Here is a 12,956-nt window from a genome sequence, read left to right on the forward strand (position 1 = left end):
GATGTACAAGACCTTTTTTTCCCACAGCTGAACTGATGTAACTCTGCAATGTAAGTCAGTGACATCTAGTGGGGAAAAAAATAAACTGCATTAAAACACAAAAACCCAAAGTGCTGAAGGTAATACCTGAGTAATGATATTAGAATACAAAAATCATGTGGTGCTGTTTTCTTCTTGTGCTCTCCATTATTTAATACAGAGGTTCCTTCCTAATTTATACACAGAGCAAAAAAATAGATCAGTGTGCACCACATGACATCTGCTCTGACATGAAAACACAAAAATACTTGCACAATGTCACTTCTTCACAAGGGTAACTTGGCCATTTGACTAATTGATATTACTGATAAGTACCGCACTAGTTTTAAACAATGTACTATATGCTCTGTATGTGTGAATGGCGCTGGTTAAAGTATAAAACCTGCTAATCCATGTCTCTTTGCATAAATCTAAACTATAGACATCAGTCTTGAGATCATCAGCTTTTTTGTTTATGGTTGAACAGGAACAGAGAATGTGATCTTTTTCACATGAAAGAGGCATACAATAATTATTTCAAGACAGAACATGCAATAAAGACACAATATTTGTGATCAAAAAAATCTTTGTAAGGCGGAGTGTAAAACGGCACAGGTTTAAAAGGAAGGTCAAAGACAAGTACAGTAGAAGGCTCTTTGCAAAACATTAACCACTATGTAATTGTCAATGCAATCCAGTTCTACATATCATATTCATGCCTGTGCCTGAAATAGAGCATAAGATATATCCATTCATATTCCAGTCATTTTTAAGCAATTTATTCAATCATCACCCCTCATGCAATTACAAGTCATTCAGTGGCCATTAAAGCTGCTCATCTACCAGCTTATCCAGTTTTGAATGACTGAGCAAGTCTTTTCAAAACCAGGGTCAAAGTCACTAACATAATGGAAATGCGGAGGTTCTCGGCAGTCATTTACAGAAAGATTGGACGCATACATCACTTAAGCATTAAAATCAACTGTTAAGGTGCCCTTAACTGCTCTGCTTAAGCTGGTCAGTGATCAGCTGGGGGCATCTGTGGTGACATTGGGCAGCACTCAGGTGTAATCTTCTGCCTGTGTGAATTTGATGGAGGGCAACCTTCCTTAGGTAAAGGTTAAAATGGTTAAACATTAATACTTGGTCTATTCCTTGACAACAGACCAGCAAATTTTCATTATTACAAAGTAAAATTGTGTCAGTCAGGGATCTCGACTTGGAGGAGTTTCCTGCGGCTAATCCAATTATAATTTACAAATGCTTAAAAATCATGTACATGAGTAATTCACAAGAACAAATATGTACTGTAGAAGCCTTGACAAACAGATTTTAATTCGTGTTTTGCAGTAACACAAGTCTGACTTGTTTCTAATTTGGTATGTGCCCTTCAGTCATGTGTTTCAACCTTACGTAAAACATACAGTACGGTATTTAACCAGATGCATAGCTTATATAACCATTATAATTTATACCTCTCATGGCACTGGAATTTCACAGAGGATTTGAAACCAGTCTGATAGCTTTACTGGGGCTCTGAACTTATTTAATTTGCGTTCTCATTCCAAATACAGCCCTGTGATTCATGCCTGCTTTTGAAATATGGATATTTCATAGAGAAGAACGCATTCATGGCATAAGATGCCTCTGAGCTTTCTCTTGTAATTGAAAAAAAAAAGCATCTACTTTGTGCAGTCAAGCTCTCTCCTTGCTCTGCCGTGAAAAGAAGTCGGCTACCATGACAACTGGCAACTAGCTTATGCTGCTTTGTCGTACTGTATGAAAGGACAGTATTGTTGGACGCTAGTGTGCACGGTATTCATCCACAAAATATGACACCTAAATGATTATTCTGTCAACAACTGTAAAGATGTTAATTATTAATGTCCTGTGCTACTTTGTGCTTTTACTGTGTTCTTTGTAGTTTAGGATCCTTTCAACTTGTTGTATAAAGCGTCTTTGAGTATCTTAAAAAGCGCTCTATAAATAAAATGCATTACTATTATTAAAATGTATTAATAAGTCCAGGAGGTGTTTTCAGTAAAACTTTATTTTTCAGTGCATGAACGGAACACCATGTCAAGGTTACAGCCTATCCTTTTCGATCCATTTTTAAATATTTTCTCTTTTTTTTTACATAAAAAAATAATGGAGCAATTTAATATACCTCTATTTTCTCCCCGAAAGAGCACTCAGTAAGTATTTATAAAGGTGCTGTACAATGTACAAACATTTACATCTACTGTTCCTACAGAATGTAGAAGATACCACAAGGATTGTTTTTTTCTAATGAAGCGATGCAAGGCCACAGTATGATACAGAGATGAGATACAAAATGGTCAAAATAAAAGCATAAAGGAGTACAACAGTGCAGGGGACATACAATAAAAAGGGCATTATCTGATTCTGGACCAGAGTAAACTGCCTGTAGGCTACCTGACGCTCAGGGTTGGATTTACTCATTCAACCAACCAAACTATTGCACAAAAACCTACCACTGATTGGCTCATAGCGCATCCTCTAGTGATTTTAACCTGAAAGCTCCATTATACAGTCACACACTCTCATCACAGTCAATTACAGACCTTAACCATCATTTCACTGTCACTGATATTGACTTTATCACACATTTGCTACGATACTGTGTTCCCTGAGCTTATCTGAATATGTCTTAATCTCATAATGTAGTCAGTTGTATAAGCAGGTATGCTGAGTACGTTTTTTTTTCTCAGATTTTACAGCAGAAGCTTCAAAAATGTTGTAAACTAACACTGAAATTTGACTGTTGACTCATTTTTACAGACCCCATTATTGGAACCAATTGTTAATCTAAAAGCCATCATTTCAACTACCCTTGAAATATGTAAGAAGGTGGGATCTCTGTATACCTGCCTTACATCTGCAGCATGTTCAATATCTCAGTAAACCACTACATCACTTTCTATGCTCCATTATCCTTCAAGCTACCCTGGCACATAATCACACAGCAGGACTGACAAATACATAGATTTAAAACCCTCATTTTTCTTTTCTCAATAGTCAAAGGTAAAATCACCAGGGACATGACTCAGAATGTGCACAGTATTATATAAATTGCCATTTTGGCATTAAACAGTGAACCTTTTAGAAAAAATTACAGCTTTATAAAATAATAACGGCAATGCATTGGTAGCAAGTCAACATCACAAATTAAATACAACTCATGGTCATTCTGTTATGCTACAAGGGCAGATGCAGTGCAATGGAATTCAATAGATATTTTAAAGTTAGAATCTACAAAACATGACACATTCAAATATATATATATATATTATATTTCACAATGAGACACGTTTTGAGCGATTGCAAACATTTGGTACAGCGGTTTGCATGTTACCTATACATTTCATGAACTACAAAGATCCATGGTAATTCCTACCACTGAAGTACATCGGAAGGATGGTGAAAGCTCAAATAACATGGGACAAACCGTTGAAGTCTATATCAAAATGTGGAATGGCTTGGTACAGCTACATATACTTATACTCATCTATTATCTCAATAAATTACACACTGGTTGGTTATCATACACATGGTAAACAAGATCTCAAACCACAAGTTTCTGGTCTTTTTAATGGTACTGTTTGTATGGAGTAGAGTCATGTCTATAACCATAGAACAGTTAGATTCCCCGGTAAAGTGAACGCTTGCTGGATTGTATTTGAAATCCACCTGGTGTCCAGAATGAGAATTATAAACAAGAAACAGGATCATCCTCAGTGTTGTGCAGAACACGTGCAGTAAAACAAACAGAAGGACCGACTGCATGCAGTTGAGCAAACTTTTAAGAAAAAGACAGTCAAAATATCCCACAATGAGGCCGAGAGCAAAATTAAACCATAGATGACAGTCACACTTGGTGTATACTACAGGCGAGAGGCGAGGCCTTTCTCCTTTCTTTGCATATGGGTCATTGCATTGTAATGGGTGAAGCGCTGTTGGTAGTTGTTGTTCCACAGAAGGCTCCCAGGATTGGCACATATTCACATTTCAAAATGTCTTGTCTGGCGAGGCCCCGAGCATGCCGCACATGCTTAAATCCCACATCAAAGATGCTGAAGCAGCGGACAAGACAGAGGGGAGCTGCTACATGCCACATGTAATTTCACAGGACTCCCAAAAAAGACGAATCTGGACATGGTCCAAAGGTAATAAAAGTGGCACCATGTTGCACTTCTCTGTTTTATGGAAGAACTCAGAAAAACAATCCACTGAGGGTACTGTTAAATATTCCATGGCACAGCTCAAGTCTGGGCAATCCAATATTCTATCACAAAGGGTCACGAAGGACCTCTGCCTGGGAGAGGATTCTGGCTGAGCTGGGCATTTTCCAAGGGCCAGGGCTAATAGGTCCCTTTGGGCTCTGCGGGGTCCCTGGAATACTGTTTATAGAGGCCACAAAGTCTTCCTTACGAATGTCTTCTTTGGAGTAGAAAAATGTGTCTTCGCTTCCTTTTCCCTCTCTTGGAGAAACTACAGAGCCTTTTCTTCTTAACATGTCTTTAAAAGATGACAATGATTCTCTTTTGTTGATAGTCTCTTTACTTATATTCCTATCTTCTCTAGGTTTGCTCTTGCCATTAGCATCTCTCTGCCCTGAGTCTTTACCAGTGCCTTTCTCGCTCTCTCTGACTATATGAGATGTCCTGTGGTGGTGAGACTCTCCCACCACTCTCTTTTTGAAACTTTCTTTCTCTTGGCCAGGCCCGGTCCTCCCCCCCCTCCCTCCCATCTCCCTTCCTTGTGAGCCTCTTCTGATCTCAAGATTCGCCCCTTTGCAGTTTTTCATTTCATGATTCAAGCTCTCTCTGCTGGAAGAGTCCTTTAATCTCCTCTGAGGGCCTTGCTGATGCTCGACACGCTGCAGGGCCAAAGACACTTGCTGTCCAGCTTGAGGAGAGTTCCTAGTGCTTGCGGATCGTGTTTTTGTCTGCATCTGAGACATCCTATTCTTGCTCAGTGTTGCTTCCTGTGCCAGGCTGTCAGTCTTTTTGGGACTCTGATGTTGCTCTTTGGCTTTAGGAAATGTCTCCCCTGTTTTCTTTGGGCTGCTTAGCTCTCTGGAGTCTTTTGCGGGCCTGGTCCTCTTGTAGAAGGTGATATGCTCAAGGGTTGCTGGAGAGAGCCTTTCCACTTCCTTGTCTGCCCACTCACCACTCTCCTCCACTGAGCTTAAAACCCTGCTGCTGCAGGGCTTGAGGTCTTGTGGGGATAGGGTGCTCCAGCTGCGGGAATGTTTCAGTTTGCTGGAGGAGGGAGAGGAAACATAGATGGAAGCCCCGGTGGGATATGGAGAGGACGAGGGTGATGCGTTAGAGGAAAACACACCTCTGGAATAGCTCGTGGGTGAAATGAGTTTTTGATCATGTTGACCTGTAAAAGAGCCACACATTTTACTTGGAGACACTATGTGCATACACTGATATTAGATGTTTCACACAAAAGACTGAAATTTTGAATGAGGCAAGAAAATTAGATTATTTGTAGAGGTTAATAGTGGAAAGGCATATGAGAAAGAGAAGAATTACCAAGGTAAAAGAGAAGAGGCCAATAAAAGCAGTGAAGATGTTAGTGTTGGTGCTCAGTGTAGTAGCACACAGTAGAAGAAGCTGTACTACCTGCATCATGGGCAAGAGAAGAAAAGCCAAAAGGAAGCAGATGGTTAGAGATTAAATTAATAAATAAAAAAACAATAAAAAAAGAACATTCATCTATTATAACATGCCAAAATAGTCTCCATCAATTAACAAACGGATGGAGTCATTATCATTAGCTAAACTTTAGGTGGATTCAGCATGTATTTAACTACTGTCAGTGTCCCTCCTTGTAAACCTATATAGGAAATACATCCAATCCCTAACAATTTTTTTATTGTTAAATAACATTAATCAAACATGACATGCTGAGAGACTTTACCCTAGCCTTGACCCAATTTATAAATGTCATTGCCTACTATCTGTCACAACGTAGTAAGGTTTTAAAAGATAAGGCTGGCAATATTCTATATTTTTCTTGTGGCTGATAAATCCCATAAAAACACTTCCTAACTCTCCCAGTATTGGGAGAGTCTGTCTGTCTAAATAAGTTAAATAATTTCCTAAGCAGTGTTAGTTTTTAACAAATATTTCTAAAATCAGGAGTAAATAGTGCACTTCTTGGGTACTATTTTAGCTGCACATTTGGTGTACTAGTGAGTGGTTACGGAAGAGGATACTATATGTGGGACTCATAATAAACTAGAGTTCCCATGTTTATCATAATGAAGGTGCTCATTGATGTATGTTGGCCATTCATGTACAATCTGATGTCATCAAGAGGAGGAAATAGAAGTAACATTGCAAACGGAGCGTTCAGAGCAGGCTGAAGCCTCCGCTTTTGACTTGCAGGGAGAATTTTTACAAATATTCACCTCAAGCTTAGGAACTTTGACCATGTTAAACATAGATATTCTACATCATAACAGTATAAAAATAACTAAATCTCAAAAAATATGCCCCCTTTAATAGTTTTTGGAACAATGGAGGTCTGTGGCACAGAGGAATAAGATATTAGCCTTTGAATACACACACAATACTTGTTAATAAAATAATTGTTTCATTGTTGGTTTTGGTCTTTTCATGGGATTTGTTTACAGTAAGAAAAATATAGAATATCACCAGACTTGTCTTTTAAATTGAGCACTGAGCAATAACTTTTTATGGGGTAAAATGCCCTTTAAAAACAGTAGCATAGCACTTAGAACAAAAACTTGAATTGAACTGCGTACTGCATGTTGAACCTATCATCTGTTGTTACTATTAATTGTTTGTATACAGCACTTACTGCCATCTTGAGCCAGGCCCGCCCCAGGTCTCAGCAGCAGTACCACTTTGTTTCCTCCAGCCTGGATCAGTTCAATAGCGCGTGTATGGGAGATGCCGCGAGCCGGCTCCCCATTAATCTCCACTATCTCATCTCCAACCTGTCAGTAATACAGATTATGTAGTTATTAAACAGAAACCCACCTATCAAAGCTTAGCATACTCTGCTATGTATGGACACAAACTAAAACATACAGATGCTGTGTGCTTACACACAAATATGCATAATCAAAGAATCTAAATTTCATGCCACACATACACAGCCTTGTAATACCCTAGAGGTACCCTCTATTATTGGAGATGACAAAATAACTCAGGATAAAGCATGTAAACATGTCAGTCTGTTAGGCTCTAATCAGTGTTGACATTCCTCTCCACCCTTGGATATGCAAAGTCATGCCCAGAGATCACAGTCTGGCAAGCCTAAGATTGATTGCCGCTAGGAGGTTCTATTCTTCTTCTATCCTTCTCTGCACCGTCTCCCCTCTCATCCTTATAATAATGTGATAATTTCATCCCCATGGGGAAATTCTATTTTTTGCTAAAACTGAAAGAGTGCAGGGTCAGTTACAGTGTGACCTTCCTGGATATGGTCAGTGTCTTAAGAGGGATGGACACTTGCTGACAGATAGATAGATAAGATGAGAAACTGCAGTGTTACAGCAGCCAAGTAACACACATAACAAAAAAAAGACACTTGAGGATGTAGGTAAGATATACATACAGTAAATAGAGAAAAAATGTATAAATAATATACAATTAATAAGAACAAAACACAATACGAAAATAGAGACCATATAATAATATATAATAAAGACCATAACCCATATCGCTGATCCACTATATCTTTCCTGTTTGCTGTGTAGAGCACTTGAGTTACTTTGCTTAATGGAAACTCAAAAATTGCAGACACATTACAGATGAGAGCATCTACAGCATGATACCCTTAACACTGTAACTGCATCTGTTGAAACACAATTCAATTAGTTTAATCTCCAGTGCACACTAAAAGAAATTTTATTTACTCTAATTTACCTCTGTGATTTATAAACTAGTAAATGTTCAAAATTAGATTCCAGCAATGTAATGGTTTTCATAAAAGCTCGCAAAACTGTATCTAACAATGTTGAGTGTAACAAAAGGAGCTTAGACGTAACCGAAGAATGCAGTGACTTTTATTCAATCAAGAAACCAAGTCTGCATGCCCCGAGGCTGATGATTTCTTTCTGTTGGCAAATGGTTTGTCTTTCCAAAACTCCTGCAAACTGTCCAAAAATCTCAGCTAAATGTCCATGACATTTGGTGTGAATATTAACAGTCCAGGGAGAATGACTCCCAAATTAATTTGGTGACCCCCTGACCTTTCCTGTAGCCCCACCATCACACCAAAATTTCTACTTCAGGAAATTCCATGAACTTTCCTATAGCTCAACTTTGCACACAAGATGCTCAAATTTAAATGAAATTCAATTTCAGTGACCCTTCTTCTATCTTCTTCTGAGGGAAAATCTTACATTTAAAAATTTTTGCCCCACTACTACTAAGATTCTTAAAAAAGCAAATTCAGCAGTATGTTGTCCTCTCAACTCAATGTGTTGTGGGGTGTAATGAATATTGCAGCCTCTAGGGGGCACTAGCAGTGTTATAGACCTTTTGAGTTTGTATCATCCAGCCACAGTGGCAAACTTTCCAAACTAAACTTTCTGCAAGTCAGGTAATCATAAGATAAAACATTTTCTATCAAGACAAAGATTACCTATCCACTGTCAGGTAACTATGGCATAATTTAAGGTAGAAAAAGACATGCTGTATAATAAAATGACCACTCACATGGATCCTTCCGTCCAGCTGAGCAGGTCCGTCTTCAGCCAGTCTCAGGATGTACAGACCCATGTTGTACTCGGTTCCACCTCGCAGACTAAAGCCAAAGCCCCTGGGACCCCTCTCTAACTCCACTGTCAGACAACCCTGCACAGCATAAAGATAACACATTGCTACACTCATATACAGACATATGAAGACATGCAGCAACACACACACAAATACGTAAGCAGGTCTTGATGAATAATTCCTGTAATAAAAGACCTGAAACCATGAAACACCTTCCTGTTTACGGAATGTGCCTGTTTTTAATCACACATATCTGTTCAGCCTGAAGTTGCCTTGACAACAGTAATGTCTCATCAGATTGTGGAGAATTTCCTTGATGACATCTAAATTGATTTTAGATGTCATTAATAATCCCTGCTCTTTTCTGAATGGCTTTAATCTTTGTCTATTGGACTTTAAGTTACATTATTTGGATCTTTAATGGATGCATGGACCCACTGAGTTGTATTTGATGACACCAGGATGTTATGTTGTAAGCACACAGTAAATACTATTTGTTTTGAATATTTCTTTTCATATAGTCATAAAGATTGCATGTTATATGCCTTCAGAAACTTTAACCTTCAGATTGTTGTTAAGACAACATACAGTGGAAGGAATAAAATAATTATTCTTACCTGGTTCGGTCCTGTCACACACAGCGTTCCCTGCTCACTTAGTGGAAGAGTCTTGTGGTCAGACCAGTTGACTCCATCTGTTTTCTCCTCCAAGTCGAGGTTATAACTACAACAAACAACAGATGTGATTCTTCAGTAATACATGTTGTATACAGCATGCTGCAGGCAAAAAACTGAGCCATCACGCAAAACATAAAACCTAATGTACTGCATAATGTTAAATGGATGAGGGATGCATTTTTTATATGGATTTTTAAATGTTTGTGCTGTATTGTACTGTATACAGTATGTTCTATGATTTTATTATCTTATACACTTTTATTACACCAGCTTTTTGCTCTGAAGGCAACCCTCCTCTTTCCACACATTATTTCATGTTGAGTCTAATTACAGATGGTGTTTGTGGTTTAATGATAATTAATCAAGGCAGGCAGTGCCATCATTTTATTAATATCACCATAACCGCGCTGTATTATGATTTGTTTTCAACTTAAGAAGGGGTTTCTGTTGCATTTCCTGTCTGCACCGTCTAAATCATCCACCAGGCCAAAAGGGAAAGTAGGAGCAGTGGGGTGCATCGACAGGAAGAATTTATGGAGAAAAAACATAAAAAGGTGGAACAATCATTTTCTCAATTTTGCCCAATTGAGCCCAATTTTGGTCACTTGGTGTACATTTTGTACTGTTAAAGTACAAGTTTAATATTGGTTGTCCAAAACTAACTGCAAAAAAATTGTATCCTAATAAAATTGTATAGGGTACAGATGCAGCAAAAGTTCTGCTCTGCTTTTGTCCTGAGAGTGAACTTCAAATCAACTATGCAAAAGCTGTTTCAAGGGCCTTTTCCCCTGTTTACTTCAACATTTCTTTTGTGCAAGCGGATCCTTACCGCTCATCCTGTAGTGCAGATCGTTGCCCCATCGCTCTGTGTTGAAGAGCTGGACTCTGTTTAGCTGAACTGGCTCCAGATGGAGGGCCCTTGTATTCTGAAATACATTTTATGATTTTATAATCTTAAGATATTAAGACGCCCACATATATCATTCTTCCACAACAACTTTCACATTCATTTCAGGTTAAAAAGTGAATCATTTAATTTTCTTTACTTTATTTAAGAAAATTAAGCCTGCCTGCAAAATTATAGGAATTATAAACAGACTACTTAATTCATCAGTAGAAGATTAACCAATCAACCAATTCCCCCCAGGCAGACAAAAAAGTTGAAAATTTGATTAAACCAAATTCATCACAAGACCTACAAACTTTAATAAAAGGTACAATTGGGCACACAGAGATACTCACCATCCTCAGGAACCACAGTGAGGGTGACAACATTGCCGGCCTCCTTGATGAGCTGTACAATGTCATTGTGAGAGAGCTCTATGATGGAGCGTCCGTTGACCGCTGAGATACGATCTCCAACATGCAGCAGGCCACAGCGGTCGGTGGGACTGCCCTCAATGATTCGGCCAATTTTGTGCGGGATGACTGAAAAGGCAGATATGAGGACAAATGAGACATTAAGACCTCAGATGTATCGACCATAATGAAAACCTTGAAATACATCTAGAAAGTTAACACGAAAGGCAGTGAGCATGGTCCCACAATAACTTTACTTTGTTTTGCTAAAATAAAGGAGAAACACATGGCTGTTATATCTCACTCCTTACATTCATAATTTCACTTTATTCCTCTTTAAATTGGTTCATATCTCTAAATACACAGTAGCTAACATACAGTATTATATCTTGCCATGACAACAGAAATGAGTGATCAATAAGTCTTTCCCATTGTCTTCAATGTGTATTTTCTTAATGTTTTTTCTTATGAAGTCTTGAAACCAAAATGTATTCATTTTAATATTCTTTTATTAACTATTACAGCATGTTTAATGAAAATAAAATATTATCATGGCCCCATCCATTTGTAGTATGACAAACATTTCCAGCGTACTTGGAGGCTGTTGAATGGTTGGGTTACATGTAATGCCTGTTACATTCAGAAGTAAATCTATATTTTGGATTGAACAGGACCAAAATCCCATCAATACATCTTACTGTATGTGAGCTTAGAATTTAGATAATTCAATTTTAAAATGAGTTTAAAAAAATCAAATAATAATTTTGGTACTGACAGATTTGACTCTCACCTCCGTGCGGGGGTTTGCTCTTGGAGGTGAGGATGACGAAGCCAAAGCCCTCAGTATCCTTGCGGTGGAGAGTGATATCAAAAGACTCGTGGTCCAGAGCGCTGGGCATCGGTAGGCGAGGTAGTTTGGGAGAACCGTTCACTAACACTGGAGCCATTTCCTGTATCTCTTCCTCGGTCACGTCTAATATGAAAGGATACAGATGTTAATGTACTTTTGTTTGGTGTACTTTTTTGTATTGTGTGTATGTATGTTTGTATTTGTGTGTGTGGGGTGAATGCATTTCTGAGGATTTTTTTTCATGTTTGAGAAATATTCAAATAAAAGTAACAAAGTGGTGTCTTGTTACTGGGTTTTATAAACAAAGTCACAGTGGGGCAGTAGGATCAATAGGACATGGATGATGAAAGTGGTTACCAACGGCTACTGGTGGCTATGTTGGTGGACAGACAACTACACAGACATTCTGTGCAAAGCCTCTATTGCCTGAAGTCATAATTGAGGTGGTGATTCTCCAGATCATTTAAAGAACACATCTCCTCTGGATTTTCTACTCATTAAGTGTGAGTTGTGCTCCTTTACTTGGTCAGCTATGCCAACTGCTCACGCTAAACACCGAGTCCATATCTATGTTTGACTCATACATCTATTTTTCAACAAACTGCTGTTTCTATAAAAATCTTAAATGTATCATCTCTTGTGTGTCCAAGGATATTTAAAGTTTTAATGATTTGGGCATACTATAGGCTGTTATTTTTCCATTTATTGATTATAAAGAGTCAGATATTAACAGTAGTAGCAAATAATATATTTACAATGATAACGTGGTGTTTTGCTTGTTGCTCACCTCTGTAGATGACCTTCCTGCGCACAGTCAGCATAACTTGACCATTACGGGCAGCATTGGTCATCAAATCCAGCACCTGCTTGTGGGAACGACCCTTGACCATCACACCATCGATGCCAATGAGCTCATCTCCTGCTCTCAGACGACCATCTTTCTCTGCAGCTCCATTGGGCACAATGGCCCCAATGTACACCTGGGGAAAGACATTCTGATAGAGGGTCAGTATAATGGAGAACTAGCCATTGAGGAAGCAGACATTATTATCATTACTAAGGCTTAGAAAACCTTTTTACAAAGCACAGAAAAATTGTTATTTGTCAGTTCACATCACTAGCTCTGATGTATATTAGACCTTCTAGTACAATCTTAAAGACAGTTTTTAGTTTTGAAAAGCTACACAAGTTTTTCCAGTCTACCGACCACTCAAGCACTTTACAGCACATGCCAGCATTTACCCGCTCACCACACATTCACACGCTGATGGCAGAGGCTGCCATGCAAGGTGCCAAGCTACTCATCAGGAGTGATATAGCACT

General features: G+C 38.5%; 1 protein-coding gene across 3 annotated transcripts in view; it reads right to left on the minus strand.

Annotated features, from left to right (window-relative positions):
* Positions 1-2,049: 2,049 nt before the first annotated feature.
* Positions 2,050-12,956, minus strand: part of LOC122981217 (membrane-associated guanylate kinase, WW and PDZ domain-containing protein 3-like) — a 126,880-nt gene continuing 115,973 nt past the window's right edge. For 2 of the 3 annotated variants that reach the window (XM_044349861.1, XM_044349860.1), the window contains exons 14-21: positions 12,421-12,628; positions 11,574-11,756; positions 10,727-10,912; positions 10,314-10,410; positions 9,425-9,530; positions 8,748-8,885; positions 6,880-7,018; positions 2,050-5,430 (exon numbers count right to left, since the gene is read on the minus strand). In XM_044349861.1, the coding sequence (XP_044205796.1) occupies positions 4,328-5,430; positions 6,880-7,018; positions 8,748-8,885; positions 9,425-9,530; positions 10,314-10,410; positions 10,727-10,912; positions 11,574-11,756; positions 12,421-12,628 (2,160 nt within the window). In that variant the 3' untranslated portion in view covers positions 2,050-4,327. Of the gene's footprint in view, positions 5,431-5,585; positions 5,676-6,879; positions 7,019-8,747; positions 8,886-9,424; positions 9,531-10,313; positions 10,411-10,726; positions 10,913-11,573; positions 11,757-12,420; positions 12,629-12,956 lie in introns of all 3 variants that reach the window. The other variant, XM_044349862.1, reaches the window with a different exon arrangement.

The sequence above is a fragment of the Thunnus albacares genome, chromosome 4 (genome assembly GCF_914725855.1).
Source record: "Thunnus albacares chromosome 4, fThuAlb1.1, whole genome shotgun sequence".
In the NCBI taxonomy this organism is placed as follows: Eukaryota; Metazoa; Chordata; class Actinopteri; order Scombriformes; family Scombridae; genus Thunnus; species Thunnus albacares.